The sequence below is a fragment of the Bufo gargarizans genome, chromosome 5 (assembly GCF_014858855.1).
Source record: "Bufo gargarizans isolate SCDJY-AF-19 chromosome 5, ASM1485885v1, whole genome shotgun sequence".
Classification (NCBI taxonomy): domain Eukaryota; kingdom Metazoa; phylum Chordata; class Amphibia; order Anura; family Bufonidae; genus Bufo; species Bufo gargarizans.
In genome coordinates, this window is record NC_058084.1 from 46,049,165 (window position 1) to 46,069,358 (window position 20,194).

The following is a 20,194-nucleotide window of genomic DNA, read 5'->3' on the forward strand; positions in this document are numbered from 1 at the left end:
TGTCAGTGCTTAGTAACATCCCTAGCAACCAATAGGAAAGCTGCCTACCCCTTACTATATAAGAACCTCCCAGCAGCCATTTTCTGCTGTTTTTTTTGCAGTTCGGAGAGAGGGAGCAGTGACATTGCTGTGCTCTGTGCTTTCATCTGGATCCTATTCCTTATCCAATTACATTAGATAGTTAGCTCATATATATATATAATACAGATAGTTAGTGGGAGATAGTCAGTGTAGGTCAGATAGTGATATAGTGTATCTGGTAGGTTCCAGTGCAGGGCGTTAGGTGGTGTGATAGGGATTACTGTTTCTCTGCTGTCCATACATACATGCTACAGACATAGTGCTGTGATGTCACAACAATACTTAGTGCACCAATCAGTAATATCTACTCAGACCTGATAAAACATGAAGTTGCATGTATTGCGCCAAAAAATATGCACATCATTAGTGCCGATTTTCGCAATCGCAAATACTCAGTATATTGGAGCACTATCTATAAAGCTATTGTTCTGCTATGCATGCGAAATGTATTAAAAAACTGTGCTGTAATGTAAAATTACTCACAGTGATAAGGAGTTCTTCCTCACAGTCATGAAAGTTGCTGTAATATGCACGTATTGCGCGCACAATAGAAATTCTATTGTGCGCGCAATACGTGCATATTACATTGCCGATTTTTGCAATCAAGAAAATAATGACTGGAGTTCACGAATTTGCGAATTTATGGCGAATATGTAGCCAAAAATTAGCAAAATATTACGAGAACGAATATTGCCGTGTTGTTCATCACTAATACCAATACAATAGGTCCTAACGGTGAAACCCACCAACAATCAGCCAATATTCAGGGAAAATGTGTCCTAAGTGTTGCTCTAACTGGACCCCTTTAAGGAGTTGCTGAATAGAGAATAGAGGGCTAGTGCTGTGTCATTAACAGTATATGTGTAAACAGACTCCATATTGGAGAAATATTAGGAACAAATTACGTGTACCTACCTGGAACATACACGACCATTGATTGTAGTATCCATAACAGTTGGGGGTGATCGCAGGAACGCCGTCTACGGTCACTTTCACCAGGTAATTATCTTCCGGCATGGGTCTGCAACACAGGAAAATGTCAGTTTCATTTTATATTTCAGTTCTTTAAACACCACGAATATTAAAGGAAACCTACCAGAAAAGCATCTATAAAGCTATAGAAGGCGTCAGTGTAGACCGGCTGTCTAGACCTGCTCCAGATTTATCACAGGGGCTCAGGCGGGTAAGAAAGGTGATGCAGGGACAGACACTTTTATCTAGCTCTGTACCAACTAATGGTTGAGACTGAATTTTACCCCAGAATTGTGGGGCAATTTTGGCACAAAATGTTGCATCTTGGGCCGTGCCTTTTCCAAAGAGCCATGGCCTTCCTGCCATGCCCTGCCCCCTTTGTGAACAAGACGGAAACTTTAGGTCCCTTTTTAGACAGATTCTAGGCACGGTCACGTTAGTAAATCTGGGCCGTTATATAGACTTAAAGGAAATGTGACCTATTGTTTAAAGCATATTTTTTGTTTAAAGAATGGTTTATGTCATTTTCCATGTTAGCATTTATATTTGAACAAAAAACATAAAATCCTGCAGTTCTGACCACCAAGCCTAATAATAGGCGTCACTTTTAGATCTCTACAGATAGCTTTACCTCAGTTATCTCCTTATCTGTCATTCTGATCCTGCCTGTAATGATATCACCTCTGTGTATAGATAAGACAGGATGCTCCATTCACAATAGGTGATTGCCGAAGCTTATCTATTCTTCCCTTGTATAATGTCCTCCACACAGGTGACAGAGCATGCCTAGAAAACTCTACCATAGAAGTCAATGAGTTCCCCTCCTGACCACTGTGTCTATGGACCGTGGGGCTTGCGTAAAGCAATGCTTTCTAAATGTTGTTAAGAAGAGCTCAGGCAAGATGGCCGCCCCATAATCACGTTCAGAAAATAGAAAAAAAAATCTATAATCAGAAAATAAATTCAGATTAGAAAAAAGGAAATGTGCTGCTATCTGGGTTTAACTTGCAGATAAAATTTTGGTGGCTCATTTGCTTTAAATCCACACATATACATTACATACAGTAGTGCAGCCTCAGGCTTTGGGCATACTGTATGTCCTTCCAGAGGGAAAACAAACCAGGCTGGTGTAGTGAGCTGCATTTATATTTATATAAGGAGATATATAATGCGAGTTTGACCGCGACGCGTGGTTGAGTAAGTGTGGTTGTGTAAGTGTGTGACTTAAGATTAAGTGACTTTAGATTCAGGGACTTCAGTGGGGGACTGCAATTAGCCAGTTTCTTAGTACTACATTATATTGTATTTTTCGCTTTTGTGGTGTAATCCCCATTTAGTATGTGTTGCACAATTGACAACGCAGTCCAGTGCACATCTTGCATGATGTATGCAGTCCTGGAACTGCCGTTCCAGGGTGTATATCTTTGTTCAAGATGTGAGCAAATTACCCGTTTGGAATCGCAAATCGAGTCTCTAAACGGGTAAGTTGCGAAACTGAGAGGCATTGACAATTTGCAAAAGCGTTTGCTTCTCACCGAGCAAGCACTTTATGGGGTAGATGAGGGGGAGGGTGACAGAGAGGGGGGTGAGGAAAGTGAGGTAGCTAGCTGGGTAACAGTTAGAAAGCAGGGTAGAGGGAAGAGTGCCAGGGAGGCTAGCCCTGATCTGACACACCCCAACAAGTTTGCACGTTTGGCAGATGAGGGGGGTGTCAGTCCAGGGACGGCACCGCCGCAGCCGGACACTTCCTCTGCCAGTCAGGGGAATGTCAGCTCCGGTAAGCAGGGGACCAGGAGAGCAGGGCAGGCCAGGCAGGTTCTGGTAGTGGGAGACTCAATTATTAGGGGAACAGATAGGGAAATCTGTCACAAAGACCGTGATCGCCGAACAGTGTGCAGTCTTCCTGGCGCTAGAGTTCGACATATCGCGGATCGGGTTGACAGATTACTGAGAGGGGCTGGAGAAGATCCAGCGGTCATGGTCCATATCGGAACCAATGACAAAGTTAGGGGTAGGTGGAGAGTCCTTAAAAATGATTTCAGGGATTTAGGTCAAAAGCTTAGGGCAAGGACCTCAAAGGTAGTATTTTCCGAAATACTACCTGTACCACGGGCCACACAAGAAAGATTAGGGAGGTTAACAAGTGGCTCAAGAACTGGTGTAGGAAGGAGGGGTTTGGGTTCCTGGAGAACTGGACCGACTTCTCTGTCAGCTACAGGCTCTATCGTAGGGATGGGCTGCACCTCAATGGGGAAGGGGCAGCTGTGCTGGGGAGAAAGATGGCTAGAAGGTTGGAGGAGTGTTTAAACTTGGGACTGGGGGGGAGGGAAATTACATTATAGGAGGGGAAGATAGTGCAGATAGAGACTGGGGGCAAGGTAGTGGGACCGGGAGAGGAATGGAAGGAGGGACTAGAACAGTTCAGAAGGAAAGGTGTAGGGTAAAAAATATACATAAACCTCTCAAATGTCTGTATACTAATGCCAGAAGCCTGACTAATGAAACTGGTTAACTGGAATTACTGATGTGTGAAGTGGACTATGACATAGTGGGAATAACTGAGACATGGCTGGATGATAGCTATGACTGGGCAGTTAATGTACAGGGTTACAGCCTGTTTAGAAAGGATCGCCAAAACCGGAGAGGGGGAGGGGTCTGCTTTTATGTAAAGTCCTGTCTAAAGCCCACACTCCGTGAAGATATAAGTGAGGGACATGAACATGTGGAGTCACTGTGGGTAGAGATACATGTAGCTAAAAACAATAATAAATTACTAATAGGAGTTTACTATAAACCACCTAATATACCAGAGTCCACAGAAAATCTACTACTAAACGAGATAGACGAGGCGGCAAATCATAATGGGGTGGTTATTATGGGGGACTTCAACTACCCAGATATCGACTGGGAAACTGAAACTTGTATATCTCATAAAGGAAACAGGTTCTTGGCAATAACCAAAGACAATTACCTCTCCCAACTGGTTCAGGACCCGACTAGAGGGACGGCCATACTGGACTTAGTATTAACCAATAGACCTGACAGAACAACAGACGTGCAGGTTGGGGGACACCTGGGAAATTGTGACCATAAAGTAATAACCTTCCAATTATCATTCAAAAGAGCATTTCTACAGGGAGGAACAAAAATACCAAACTTCAAAAAAGCTAAATTTAGCCAACTAAGAGAGGCCATAGGTCTAACTAAATGGGATAAAGTCCTCACAAATAAAAATACAGCCACAAAATGGGATATCTTTAAAAGCATCCTAAAACCTCATTGTGAGAGGTGCATACCGTATGGGAATAAAAGGTTAAGGAACATAAAGAAACCAATGTGGATAAACAGAACTGTAAAGAAAGCAATAAATGACAAAAAGAAAGCATATAAAACACTAAAACAGGAGGGTAGCATGGAAGCACTGAAAAACTATAAGGAAAAAAATAGAACATGTAAAAAACTAATAAAAGCGGCCAAACTAGAGACCGAGAGATGAATTGCCAAAGAGAGTAAAACTAACCCTAAAATATTCTTAAATTATATAAATGCTAAAAAGTATCAATTTGAAGGTGTCGACCCTTTAAAGAGTAATGAGGGGGGAGTCGCAGAGAGCGACGAGGAGAAAGCAAAGCTGTTAAATATTTTTTTCTCCAATATATTCACTGAGGAAAATGCTGAATGTTGAAATAAATTCCCCATTAAAAGTGTCCTGTCTGACCCAGGAAGAAGTACAACAGCGACTTAAAAAGATTAAAATAGACAAATCGCCAGGACCGGATGGCATACACCCCCGTATCCTAAGGGAATTAAGTAATGTCATAGCCAGACCCTTATTTCTGATATTTGCAGATTCTATGTTGACAGGGAATGTCCCACAGGATTGGCGCATGGCATATGTGGTGCCAATATTAAAAAAGGGTCCAAAAACAGAGCCTGGAAACTATAGGCCGGTAAGTTTAACATCTGTTGTGGGTAAACTGTTTGAAGGTTTTCTGAGGGATGCTATGTTAGAGCATCTTAATGGAAATAAGCAAATAACGCCATATCAGCATGGCTTCGTGAGGGATCGATCATGTCAAACTAATTTAATCAGTTTCTATGAGGAGGTAAGTTCTAGACTTGACAGCGGCGAATCAGTGGATGTCGTGTATCTGGACTTCGCCAAAGCTTTTCACACTGTACCACATAAAAGGTTGGTATATAAAATGAGAATGCTCGGACTGGGAGAAAACGTCTGTAAGCGGGTAAGTAACTGGCTCAATGATAGAATACAGAGGGTGGTTATTAATGGTACACACTCAGATTGGGTCACTGTCACTAGTGGGGTACATCAGGGGTCAGTATTCGGCCCTATTCTCTTCAATATAGTTATTAATGATCTTGTAGAAGGCTTGCATAGTAAAATATCAATTTTCGCAGATGACACTAAACTGTGTAAAGTAATTAACACTGAAGAGGACAGTATACGGCAGCTTGGGCAGATAAGTGGCAGATGAGGTTTAACACTGACAAATGTAAAGTTATGCACATGGGAAGGAATAATGCAAGTCACCCGTACATACTAAATGGTAAAACACTCGGTAACACTGACATGGAAAAGGATCTAGGAATTTTAATAAACAGCAAACTAAGCTGCAAAAACCAGTGTCAGGCAGCTGCTGCCAAGGCCAATAAAGTAATGGGTTGCATCAAAAGGGGCATAGATGCCCGTGATAAGAACATAGTCCTACCACTTTACAAATCATAAGTCAGACCACACATGGAGTACTGTGTACAGTTCTGGGCTCCAGTGAACAAGGCAGACATAGCAGAGCTGGAGAGGGTCCAGAGGAGGGCATCTAAAGTAATAACTGGAATGGGGCAACTACAGTACCCTGAAAGATTATCAAAATTAGGGTTATTCACAAAAAAGACGACTGAGGGGAGATCTAATTAATATGTATAAATATATCAGGGGTCAGTACAGAGATCTCTCCCATCATCTATTTATCCCCAGGACGGTGACTGTGACGAGGGGACATCCTCTGCGTCTGGAGGAAAGAAGGTTTGTACACAAACATAGAAGAGGATTCTTTACGGTAAGAGCAGTGAGACTATGGAGCTCTCTGCCTGAGGAGGTGGTGATGGTGAGTACAATAAAGGAATTCAAGAGGGGCCTAGAAGTATTTCTGGAGTGTAATAATATTACAGGCTATAGCTACTAGAGAGGGGTCGTTGATCCAGGGAGTTATTCTGATGCCTGATTGGAGTTGGGAAGGAATTTTTTATTCCCCTAAAGTGAGGAAAATTGGCTTCTACCTCACCGTTTTTTTTTGCCTTCCTGTGGATCAACTTGCAGGATAACAGGCCGAACTGGATGGACAAATGTCTTTTTTCGGCCGTATGTACTATGTTACTATGTTTTTCGCTTCACTTTTTATGTATTACAGTTATTTTTATGTCTTCGGTATGACACATAGTTTGTGTTACATGGTAATTTTTTAGCTTATTTTAGTACCACCAAATACTGCCAGACTAGTACGAGGCCAATATCTATCCCAAAGATCCCACTATGTAGCTACAAATATATTTCACAGTACTACATTTTTTAAAGCCTTACTGCTTTTCCAGGATAAGGCCTTGTTCACACGTCAGTGATTTCCATCAGTGATTGTGAGTCAAAACCAGGATTGGAGCCTCCACAGGCATAAGGTAGAAGGGACAGATCTGTACCTGTTCTGTGTTAAGAGCCGCACCTGGTTTTGGCTCAAAATCACTGATGGAAATCACTGACTAAATACTGACGTGTGAATAAGGCCTAATACTGCAAATATATGCAAACCAGCCCAAAAGTGGCCGAGGGCATATAAAAAAATCTGTCATAAAAATACAAATATCAGTCAAACCTGGGCATTTTCAGCAGGGCCGGGTGACCATCTAATGTGTATGTTGAACTCCTGACTCTACATCAACATATGATAGACTTCAATGTCCGATCCTTTTGTTCTCCCAGGAGATAAGCTGCTGTTACATCTGTGACAGTGACTTCCTCCTCCATACCCATTGAAGACATACACAGAATTGCTCAGCTGGTTGGAATATTATTATTATTTATTATTATATTTTTTTTTACATTTAAATATTTTATTTGTAATACAAAAATACATATCCATATAACATTTATGCTATTATAAGATCCTGAAGTCCGTAAGTTTCAGATTTATAAACATAGTTAATAATAATTTCATTCAATTACCCATACTTATGGGGATAATACAGGTCAAATGGAGATCTCACTTGCTAAGAGGAGAGCGGGGCTCCCCCGACATCGGCAGCCCAATCGGGCAAACACATACAGCATCTAACTTAGCATGTTAGTGTCTATAAAGGGCAGAGATCGGGGGCCCGCGGCCCGGGCGGCCACCAGGGAACGAGCGCACACCCCACGCGTCCTCTCCCAAATATGGGTGAAGAAGGACAGGATTAACAATCTTAGATCCATTCACCTGGTGCTCACATTAACCATGCATAGCGGGCTTACAACGATCTTTGATCGAAAACATTTCTTGAGGCAACCTAGGGGGTCCAGCAGTCTTCTACCGCAGTGGAGAAAGAAAAAAAACCCACATGCATATTTTGGTGCCTCATCCCCAGATAGTTAAGATTGAAAATTAATGCCCAGCTTAACCGTACCTCGCATACAATCACACCAGTATCTCAGGTGCAAGGGGACTCAGGTCGAGTATCACTCGGCAATCACCGGCATTTTAAAAGGAATGTGGACAGAAACACCACCAGAGACCGGCCCTGTCCCCTAATAGCACCCATACAACATGTATCGTATCACTGCCTACAGTCAGGCCGCATATCAACAGAGAGAACCGCATTTCGGGTCGAACCCCGCCCCCGGGCCGCCCAGGGTCCCGAGCCCCGGGTCCCCGCCCACAGAGCGCACAGTGCCCTGATTTAACAAAAAATCTTTGGCCATTGTTCAGTGCCGGCGAGTCCCGCTATCCTCCAGCGTTCCTGGAGTAACTTCACATCCTTCGCCAATTACAATGCATACAGAAATACCGGACTAATAAGATCATCCCCAGCCCACCCCCCCAAACCCCCCCTCCCCCCCCCCACCTTGCAGGGAAAAAAAATAAATATATATATATATATATATATATATATATATACATATATAAATAAATAAATTAAAAAAAAAAGAAAATAAATAAAAATAAAATAAAATAAATGAATAAATAAAAAATAAAAAAGATATATAATAAAAAAGGGGCAGTTCCAGATTGATTAATTAACCATGTCCCAATCTTCCCAGAGTTTACCCCACTTTGAATAAGATCCTCTTTGTTTATACAAAATCCTCTCATAACTTTTCACTTTCTCGACCAGGGCCAACCAGTTACTACAATCTGGAGCAGAAGAGCAAAACCATAGCCTAGAGACCAGAAGCCTGGCCAAGAACATAACCTTAATCAATAGTTGGTGTTTTATGGGCTGGTAGTTAACCTCCGATAGGTCTCCCAGAACCCATTTCCTGGGAGACAAAGGAACAACAATATTAAGTTTACGAGCCAGGGTAATTTGGACCGATCTCCAATAGCTGCCCACCATTGGGCAGTCCCAAAACAGATGTAAATGATCTGCCTCAGAGTCGCCACAGCGTGGGCAGTCAGAGGAGGCTCTAAGTCCTCTCCTATATAACCACATAGGTGTCACATATATTTTGTGCAGAATATTGAATTGTACAACAGTGTGATTAAAATTCTGTGAAACAAGTTTTAAGCTTTCCCCTATGTCCTCCCATTCTGGAGGACCCACCTCTGGGAATATCGAGGACCAAGATTTCTGTCCTGGAGAAAGAAGACCCATAAATTTTTTTTTCATTAAGTGTCTATAACAATGTGATATTTTAATTTTCGTGACAGCTTTCTTAGTAATTAAATCATGTAAGAATTCAGGAGTATCTATAAGAAGAAGGTGACTATTCAGAGTGCTAGAGAGTGCTGACCTCAATTGAAAATATGCATACCAAGCCACCTCGCCCAAATCTGCCCTCTGCCCTAGCTCCATCGGGGGCAGAATTTGTCCACCACTAACCACCTGATGTAGGTACTGAACATTCTTAGTCCTCCAGTACTGGCAACAGTTCAGATCCCTTAAATTCAAAAGCTTTGGATTATGCCACAATGGGGTGCAGATAAGTGATGCCTTAACTCCACACCAACTCCTAATAACCAGCCAGGTCTTTATAGCCATTCTGCAAAAAAGTGTATACCCAGTCTGTATGTTCAGTAAGTAATCGGACTCCAATACAGTAAAAAAGTCAGTGAAACCTGAGTCTTTCACCACCCTGTTGCAGAAGTGGCTATTTTCCCAGTCATTAAAAAAGCAAAGTTGAGAGGCCATAAAGTATCCCTTAAAATAGGGGAGATTAAGACCTCCCTGGTTGTAGGGCATGGAGAAATAGAGCGCCTTCAATCTCACGCGCTTCCTCCCCCATAGTAGGTCGTTAAGCATCCGCTCTATCAATCTAAAATACTTATCTGTAATCCATACAGGCGAGTTACGCAGGACATAAAGGACCTGGGGCAGCACTACCATTTTTATTAAAGAGATTCTGTCCGCTCTTGCATATACAATTTTTTGCCATATCTTGATTTTAGCCCTCAGTTTTGTCAGCAGGGGAATCAAATTAAGTTGTAAATATTCCTGAGGTTTGGCAGAAACTGAAATCCCCAGGTACTTTATTGAATCAGAAACTGTTAGCTGGTTATCCCAGTCACCTCGCAGCTCGTCTATAGGAAGGAGAACAGTCTTCTCCCAATTGATCTCCAAACCAGACGGCACAGAAAAGAAACCAACCAAATCCATTATGCGAGGGAGAGTGGTTTCTGTTTGATGAACAAAAACCAAGATATCATCTGCATAGAGGGATACACGGTCATGCTTCCCCATTATGCCAAAACCGGCCACCTGCAGATCCTGCCTTATACTAGCTGCTAAGGGTTCAATGTAGATATTAAACAAGAGAGGGGAAAGAGGGCAACCTTGACGGGTACCTCTTCCTGGTGAAGCTCTCTGTGATCGTATCATTAATCCTAATCCTAGCAACTGGGGAGCTATATAATAACTGAACCATCGCCATAAATCTAGGGCCAAAGCCCATTTTTTTCATCACCTCCCAAAGAAAGGTCCACTCCACCCTGTCGAAGGCTTTAGTGGCGTCCAACGACAGTATGGAGCGGGAACCACATCCCGGAGACTGAATATTCATAAATAGCCTATGCAGGTTATGATGGGTACCCCTTTTTGGCATAAAGCCATTTTGGTCTGGGTGGATAATAGTGGATATGACCCGTGAAAGCCTCCTAGCCAAAACTTTTGATAGTAACTTAGCATCTGTATTTAATAACGAAATTGGTCTATAAGAACTCATTTCTATCGGGTCTTTGTCCTTTTTAGGAATTAGAACAATAAGAGCCTCCATCATAGAACAAGGTAGGCTCCCTCCCTGTATTGCCTGGGAAAAAACCTCTAGCAGCTGAGGAAGAATCACATCACTATACTTACGATAGACCTCATATGGAAGGCCATCCATCCCTGGCGACAAATTCCCCGAGACAGATCCCAAAGCCTCCTGGAGCTCCGAAAGAGATAGCTCCTCTTCCAGATATTCTATTTGGGCTTCATTTAAGGTAGAAAGTGGAATCCCCTCCAGGAACCACGCCGCCAGGTCGGGTAACAAGCCAGAAGAGGGACTATATATCTGAGTAAAGTATTGTAAAAAGGTGTCCCTAATTCCTTCTGGGTCTGTTATAATTTCTCCCACTATATTGCGAATAGAGACAATAGATGGATTTTTCTTGTCTTGTTGTGTGATTATCCTAGCTAAAAGCCTACCAGGACGTCCAGATTCCGAAAAATATTTTAGGCCCTTAAAGAATACTCTATGATTTGCTTTCTCTATTATATAGTTCTTCAAGGAACAGCTGGCCTTCTGCATCTCTTCCCTGTTATACTCAGTAGGTTGACTGGTAAATCGCTCAGTTGATACTTCTGCAGCAGCCTTGGCCAGTTCCTCCTCTTTTTTTTTAAATGTTCTCTTTGCTGCGGCAATCTCGCTTATAAAGACCCCCCTCAGATATGCTTTCAAGGCATCCCATACTACATTGATGTTAGCAGAGGGAAGATTCACTTCCCAAAAGGAGGACAACAGGGATTTAATGGACTGAAGGTTATCCATAATAGTAAGCCAGTATGGATTCAGCCTAAATCCTAACCCCCTATTATCCTTATTCTTCCCAGTGCAAACCTCAACCAGTACGGGTGAATGGTCCGAAACTGTTCTTATCCCATATCGTATCTTTCGGATATTACTCAAATTACTCTCATTGGTAAATGCTAAATCGATCCTAGACATTGCTCTACCACCCCTGCTAACACAAGAGTATACTCTCTTTCCTCAGCCAAGATATTCCCATATATCCACCAGTCCAACCTCCGAACAGAACTGTGGCAGCGGGGAATTACATACATTCCTCACCCGTTCTGCATCTAGTGTGAATCTATGTTTATTGGGGTCCATGACCGCATTAAAGTCCCCCATCAGAACTAGCCGGCATTCTGATCTCCCTTCAGAAAAACGTGTTAGCTGGATCAGTGGATACATTGAGAAGGGCGGAGGTATATAAAATAATGCGAGGATGTAGCTGCAACCATGCAGCTTACCATGCAAAAAGATAAACCTACCCTGGTCATCTATATAAGATTTTATGAGGGTAAAGTCCACAGAATTATGAATCAGAACTGAAACACCCCTAGAGGAACTACTAAAAGTGGAGTGATAAGATTGGGAATACCATCCCGTTGTCAGACGGAACACGGTTTCTTTAGGGAGATGAGTCTCTACCATGCAAATAATTGCTGGGAGGTATCTCTTTAAGGCATCCATAATAGCTTGTCTTTTGACCCTTTCCCCAAGCCCTCTGATATTCCAAGTTACAATTCTAGTGGACATCCTTCACTGCAACGTAGGAAAAAAAAAAAAACATAACCCCATAGCTGCAAGGTGGGTCCCCCCCCCTTCCCTCCCATCCCCCCCTTTCTATTGATCCGCCCAATCAGCGAACCTCTAACCTCAGGCCATTCTCCCCCTCCCCCGCTCCACCCCCCCCCCCCAACGCTTCAATCATAGTGGTGCGCAATTTCAAATACCCCTTTGCTCCATCCAATCTAACACTTGCTGTGGTGTTTCAAAAAAAAGAGAAGTCCCGTTGTGGATCACTCTTAATTTCGCTGGATACTGAAGGGAATATTTAATCTCCTTGGACGCCAGGCGTTTCTTTATCTCTATGAAATTTCTTCTTTTTTCCTGAGTCTGCCGAGCAAAGTCAGGAAAAAAGAGCAACCTAGTACCCTGATATTCAATGGGAGTACATTCTCTTGCTCTTTTCAGTATCATGTCTCTATCGACGGATGATAATAATTTCATTAAAATTGCAAGCGGCGGCCTCCCTGGGATAGGTTTCCCTCCTGGGATTCGATGGGCTCTTTCTATTTGAAACATGGAGGAAAAGTAGTCGCTGCCAAGGTTATGCATGACCACATCCTTGAGTTGTTCCTCTAAATGTCGACCTTCCGCTCCCTCTGGGAAACCAATTATACGGACATTGTTTCGCCTTGACCTATTTTCAAAGTCCTCTAACTTATTTTGTAGTGCTTGATTTTCTGTTGCAAGAAGCAAAGTTTTAGATTTCAACATGTTAATATCGATTTGCAAGGAGTCCACAGTTTTTTCCACATTAAGGACTCGATCGCGGATCTTTACCAGGTTCTCTCTAATTAAAGAAATGTCGCTCTGCACAGACCCCAGTTGAGTAGACATCTCTTGCACTAAAATGCCGTTGTTCTCCACGGCAGAGAGAATTTTATCCAAAACGGAGGGGTCGTGTTCAGTTCGCATCTGTGCAGAGAGACCTTCCCCCCCTACTTCCTGATCTACCTCCGCTGAACCGTCCTCGGAAAGTTCATCAGTTTGGGGAGTTTTAGTAGATTTTTTCAGATTAGCGGAGGGTTTTGTTTTAGCTGAGTTCTTCTCATTTAAAAAGGGCGACTTCAAAAACTTATCAATTTTATTCTCTGGGGTCTTAGAACCCAACTTTGTTACAGAGGAGTCAATCGACCGTCGTTTTGGGGCCATTCTTATTCCTTTTTTCTTCCCCGTATCTCCTTTCCACCTCTTTTTTTTTATTTTTTTTTATTTTAATTTGTTTTATACTCTTCTTTATATCCCCCTTTGCTTATTTCTCTTCTTCTCCTCTTCCTCCATTTTTTTCTTTTACTTTCTTTTTTCTCTTTCCCCCTTCTTCCCTTTTTCTTTCCTTTTTTCCCCCTCTTCCTCTATTTTTTTCCCCCTCTTTTTTTCCTTTTTTTATAACCTTTGCTCTCCTCTCTTTCCCATCTATTCACCCCTCTATCCCTCCCTCTCCAGCACCGCAGAGGGAAGGGGGCAGCCAAATTCGCCTCTATGCAACCGAAAAATCTTTAGCCGAATAGCAATAACATCACAATTAATTATTTTCTCACGTGGCCCAGCAAAGGGGGGCGAAGGTCCTCGCTGATCTTCAAGATGGCAGAGATCCGGATGCCAAGTCGGCAAATGGTCCAGTAGCCTTCAGGAAAAGGAGACTGCAGGCAAAAAATCTTCAGAGAAGAAAAAAAAAAAAAATCCCACCGATCACCAGCAGAGGGAGCAAGCACCAAACAAACCAGGAAGCTGGTGAACAGCTGAGCCGAGCAGAGCAGCGGAGTCCAGGCACATGCCACGCACCAGAGAGGAGAAGAGAGGAACCAACCGAGGAGGAAGACAGGAGGTCCAGGCGGACCAGAACCCCGGAACAGAGAGGAACGCCAGCAGCAGGAGCCATGAGCCGAGAGGAAGCGGGGGGAGCCGCCTGCCAGCAGCCAGACCAGTAAGCAGATCACAGGAACCCCGACCTTCCAAGGCAGCTGAAAAGGGTGGTTAAAGCACCATAGCGTCCCAGCATGCAGAGGCAGTCAGCGCTCAGGATCTCAGGATCGGAGGAGCCAGGAGCATGGAGGGGGGAGGAGGCCAGCGGGAGGAGAGCGAAACGTGACGTGTGCACGTCATCACGCCACGACGTCTTATTTATTATTAATTAAGCGCCATTCATTCCATGGCGCTGTACATATGATGAGGGGTACACATACATAATACAGACGATTGCACTAAGCATGAACAAGACAAGTTATGGACTGGTACAGAAGGAGGTCCCTGCCTGCGAGGGCTCACGATCTACAAGATATTCTGGCACCACCCTCGTGGAGCTCATTATCCTCTACCCGGAGGTATGGCCCCATCGAATGTACTTTATTATTCAGTATCAGATTTTCTGATGGATGACAATACTGCTAAAATAGAACAAAAAATGTACAGATGTCACCTCCGTCCAAGGGGCCGGTCAGAGGCTACGTACCTGGTGTAGCAGGTAATCAGTGTGGCGTGACTGGCATCTTTCTCTACATCACACGGGATTGAATGGGTTGACGAAACGAGTTGGACACTGTTCCCCAGATTGTCGTTTCCATCGCCATAGTTGAACTGATTGGCTTCTGCAAAGCCTAAAGAGCACAGGAGGAATCATCAGAAAACTAGAGGCAATTGTACAAATAGCAATTTACTGTGAAACACTAACTCCTTAAAGGGCATCTGTCAGCAGATTTGTACCTATGACACTGGCTGACCTGTTACATGTGCACTTGGCAGCTGAAGGCATCTGTGTTGGTCCCATGATTATATGTGTCCGCATTGCTGAGAAAAATTATGTTTTAATATATGCAAATGAGCATTTATGAGCAAACTATAGGAAAAAACGCCAGCCTATGTGAGCTCCTGAAGTCCTGGCCCCAGAGATGTGTATAATGTGATGAAAAAATTGATCCAGCCAGCAAAGGAGGCAATATGGATAATAACAATACATTAGTAAGTGGCTTGAATTAACTTTATCTACATGATAAATATTCTGACTCCGATTGTTGTGATAGCGATCTATCCCTTGTAAGACCTCTATGCCTGGCCTGTATAAGCAGATATAATCACTGCAATCCTCATCAGATAGCTGAACTCACCAATACCGTGTTCATCCACAAGTTGCTTTATTCTGTACATCAAACAACAGGATACAGAAGAATGAACAGATCTCAGTATTATACGGTCAAAAGATGATACTTTCTTTAGCGTACCATAAGGAATGTATGTGACCCTGTTACATGTGGCCCTGTTAGCTGCATCCATGACACAGGAAGTTCTGTACTCCAGAATAAGAGTGCAGCATTGCAAAATAAATGAATAATAGATCTCCGGAAGGGTAGCATGGAAAAACAAGTGCATTGCCAAAAAGGCATATAACCAACCACAGAAATATCCATAGGAAATGGTTCAAAGAATAAACTTTGCAAATTCTAGTGTTGATCGAGCATGCTCGGCCTAACACCAGTTCGGCTTGAGCATCTTTATGCTCGGCAAATGGCGGTACTCGGCTGAGTACTGCATGTGCTCGAGCGCAATGCTCGAGTCTCCTTCCCGCACGTTTCTTGGCTGCTATGCAGCTAATAAAAGTGCAGGTAAATACTGCCCTCACTGTAATGCCGTAGCCATGTTGGTTACTGGCATTACAGTGATTGGCTGGCCAGAATGTGTAGACGGTGTCCGCTTCGGACAGTTAAATTATCCGCGCCACATCTCCTGTGCAAAGTGTGCGCATGTACGTGTGACATACTTTCAAGCATATATAACATTTAATATCAAGAAGGCGAGCAGTAAAGGACGGGGAAGTGTCCGTGATGCTGATTGTTCACGCAGAGGCCCTGGCCATGGACGCGTTGAAACTGCCTGCTGCCAGAGCACAAGAATAACAATCATCCACGATACCAAGCTTCATGTCCCATTTTGCAGGGCGGCGCAGGACAACGCTCTTGAAGTCAGACTAGTGTGACCAGGTGGTCGGTTGGATTGCAGCAGATAATGCTTCCAATCGGTTAAGCACCACTCTGTTTTCCACCAAATCCAGTCTCAGTAGCCAAGAGTCTGGTCAACAACACAATCCTCACCCTGATCGCCCTTCCTCCCACCATGGAGAGTCTAGGCAAACAAGTGATCCCACACTCGGATATTCCAAGGAGCTCTTTTCATCGCCATTACTTGATTTGGCCCTCGGGCCAAGCATGCTTGATGAGATCTTGTGCCCTGATTCTCAACCTCTTGAGCATCCACAGTCATAAGAAGATGACGGTGACGAACAGCATTTAGTGTTTAATGAGGTGGATGATGATGAGACACAGTTGCCAATAAGTCAACCGCAATTACTGTCTCAAGAGGTCGATGAGGTCACTGACCCAACCTGGGAAGTTGGAAAGCCGAGCGAGGACAGCAGTACAGAGGGGGAGGGATCTGCAGCGCCACAACAGGCTGGAAGAGGCAGTGGGGTGGCAAAAGGGAGAAGGCGGGCCACACCAAACAGGCCCGCAACTTTTTCCACGGAGCACCCCCTTGCGGAAATCTCCCTTGCCAAGGGGTAGGTGTTCCACAGTATGTGGCTTTTTGGAGGAAAGGGCGGACGACAAAACAAAAGTAGTTTGCAACCTGTGCTGTACCAAAATGAGCCGGGGCGTGAACACTAGCAATCTCACCGCCACCAGCATGATCTGCCACATGGCATCCAAGCACTGTAATAAGAGGAACGAATACCTGGGTCCACAATCTGTGTCTGCGGGTCACACCACTGCTTCCTTTTTGGCCAATTCCTTGTTGAAGACACAGGCACGGATGCCTCCCGCCCTGCATCTGGACCTTTGCAAGCACTATCAGCGACCACATCCACTATCCTTACCCCAGGCGTTTAAAAGCAAGCGCAAATACACAGCCACCCACCAACAGGCCATAGCACTAAATGTGCACCTTTCCAAATTACTGGCCCTGGAAATTTAGGTTTGTGGACGCTGAGGCCTTCCGCAGCCTGATGTCGGCGCCCATCCCGTTTTACTCTGTCCCCAGCCACCACTATTTTTCAAGGTGTGCCGTACCTGCCTTACACCAACATGTGTCCCGAAACATCACACGTGCCCTGACCAACGCAGTTACTGGGAAGGTCCACTTAACCATGGACACATGTGAATTCGGCCAGGGACGCTATATTTCCCTGATGGCACACTGGGTGAACGTTGTGGAGTCCAGGAGCGAGTCATACCCTGGGATGGCACAGGTGCTACCGACGTCGAGGATTGCGGGCCCTATATCGATCAGGCTTTCCACCAGCACCTACGTTAGTGGCTCAAACCCCCACTTCTCTTCCTCCACTTCCACCTCCGAATTATCCACACGCAGCACCAGTCAGCCATCAGCCGGTAGCTGGAAGCAGTGTATCACTGCAGTGGGGAAGTGTCAACAGGCTGTGCTGAAGCTGATATGCTTAGGGGTGGGGCAGGGGATAAGAGACCAGACTGAGATGTGGCTCTCGCCACTCAACCTACAACCAGGCATGGTTGTGTCTGATAATGGCCATAACTTGGTGGCATCTTTGGAGCTTGGCAAGCTCACACACATCCCGTCTTTAACTTAGTGGTTCAGCAGTTTCTCAAAACCTACTCCAATTTGCCTGAGCTACTGGTGAAAGTGTGTCGGGTATGTACACATTTTTGCAAGTCATCGACCGCTTCAGCCGGTCTGTCAACACTGCAGCAGCCCTTGAAATTGCCAGCTCACCGACTGTTGTGCGACGTGAGCACGCGCTGGAACTCCACGTTCCAAATGTTGGCCAGGCTTTGTGAACAGCAGAGGGCAGTATCGGAATACCAGCTGCAGAATGGTCGTCGCCTTTCCAGTCAGCTTCCACTATTCACAAGCGAGGAGTGGGCATGGATTTCTGATCTCTGTGAGGTTTTCAGAAACTTCGACGAATCAACACAGATGGTGAGCGGCGATAACGCTATTATCAGCGTAACCATCCCACTTCTGTGTCTACTCAAATGCTCGCTGCTCACAATTAAGGACAACCCTTTGCATGTGGAAGAGGTGGAAATGGGGGAAGAAGACCTTACACAGGTTGAAAGCCAGACCACCCACAGTTTATATTCTCAGTGCAAATTGGACGATGAAGAGGAGGAGGAGGAGCAGGAGACGGTTGACTCCGCTACAGAGGGTAGTACCCATCTAAGTTTAATTCGATCTGTTCAGCGTGGATCGGCAGAAGAGGAGGAAGAAGATGAGATTGAGAGCAATCCTCCTGATGATGACAGTGAAGTCTGGCTTGTTGGTACTCTGGCACACATGGCTGACTTCATGTTAGGCTACCTTTCCCGTGACCTGCGCGTTATACGCATTTTAGACAACACAGATTACTGGTTGTTCACCCTTCTCGACCCCTGCGACAAAGAGAACTTCTCATCTCTCATTTCTCTGGTGGAGAGGACAAGCAAAACGGTGCAATACCAAAAGGTTCTTGTTGAAAAATTGCTCCAAAAATTTCCATCTGACTACTCAGGCGGCGGAGTCTTTAGTTCCTTGGGCAACGGAGAAGGGGAGACAAGGGGGATACACACCTGTTTCAACAGAGGCAGGGCAACACTCTTCAAAGCCTGGGACAGTTTCATGACACCTCGCCAGCAGCCCCACCCTGATGCACGGACTAGTGTCACAAGTAGGGAAAATTTTTGGAAGATGGTTAAGGAGTACATGGCAGCCCATGACAGCGTCCTCAAGGATCCCTCAGTGCCTTATAACTACTGGGTGTCCAAGCTGGAAATGTGGCACGAACTGGCGCTCTACGCCTTGAAGGTGCTGGCCTGCCCTGCCGCCAGCGTTTTGTCTGAGCAGGTATTTAGTGCTGCTGGTGGCATTATAACAGATAAGCGTATCCGCCTATCAACTGAAAATGCTGACAGGTTGACTTTTAAAAAAAAATAAACAAGGCCTGGATTCACTATGACTTCTCGACTCCACCAGAGAAAAGCTGATGAACATAGAGGCACTTTAAATGTGTTGTTTATAATGTACTGGATACACTGTATTCCCATGCACCCCTTCCACCATAAAAAAGGGTATATGGTTGTATCTTCTTTTTCTCATCCTCCTCCTCTTCCATATCATATAAACATGCTTATTCATTGCATATAACGCCCTCACATATATATGACCTCGCATATAATCTTTTGCAGGGTCAGCTCACCTGCATGCCCTCGCATATAATTTTTTACAAGGTCAGCTCACCTGCAGGCCCTCGCATATAATATTTTACAGGGTCAGCTCCCATGCAGGCCCTCGCATATAATTTTTTTTAGAGGGTCAGCTCATCTGCAGGCCCTCACCTACAATATTTTATAGGGTCAGCTCACATGCAGGCCCTCACCTACAATATTTTATAGGGTCAGCTCACCTACAGGCCCTTGAATATAATCTTTTAGATGGTCAGCTCACCAGCAGGCTGTCACCTACAATCTTTTAGAGGGTCAGCTCACCAGCAGGCCCTGGCCCAAAATGTTTTAGATGGTCAGCTCGGCAGCAGGCCCTCGCCCATAATCTTTTAGATGGTCAGCTTAGCAGCAGACCCACACCCCTAATGTTTTAGATGTTCAGCTCGGCGCACCTCAGCATTCTGATATGTTCAGCCTGAGCACCAGAGCACTTTGGTGCTCAATCAACACTAGTAAATTCCCATCTACATTAATGTAAATATAACTGTGTAACAGCATAATGCTATTTGCTGAAGTGAGACAATCCCTTTAACAGCAATAGATCAGTACATGACATGTGGATGTTCAATCCTGCCTAGATAGATAGGCCGATCGAATACTGTACGGATGTCGATTCGCTCATCCCTAATAAGTAGACTTGTATAGAGGAATATAGAATTTTTGCCACTGGTAAATGTACAGATTTTACTTTAGATAAAGAAAAAATTAAGATATTTCCAGGGAATATACTGTACATTATGGAAGAGTTTTTTTTTGTTTTGTTTTTTAATAAAAACCCTACTTGGTGTCCACCCAGTTGGACCAATAACCACCCTAAGAATGGGCCCATGGAGAACTTTATATCTGTACAATGTGGTGGGTGTGATTGGTGTATTAGACCCAC

General features: G+C 44.3%; 1 protein-coding gene across 1 annotated transcript in view; it reads right to left on the reverse strand.

The window, feature by feature from the left end:
- The window catches only part of LOC122937823 (fibrocystin-L-like), a 260,317-nt gene that overhangs the window by 195,234 nt on the left and 44,889 nt on the right, over nucleotides 1-20,194 (reverse strand). The window contains exons 4-5 of the mRNA XM_044292918.1: nucleotides 14,541-14,685; nucleotides 997-1,102 (exon numbers count right to left, since the gene is read on the reverse strand). Coding sequence (XP_044148853.1) covers nucleotides 997-1,102; nucleotides 14,541-14,685 — 251 coding nt within the window. The remainder of the gene's footprint in view (nucleotides 1-996; nucleotides 1,103-14,540; nucleotides 14,686-20,194) is intronic.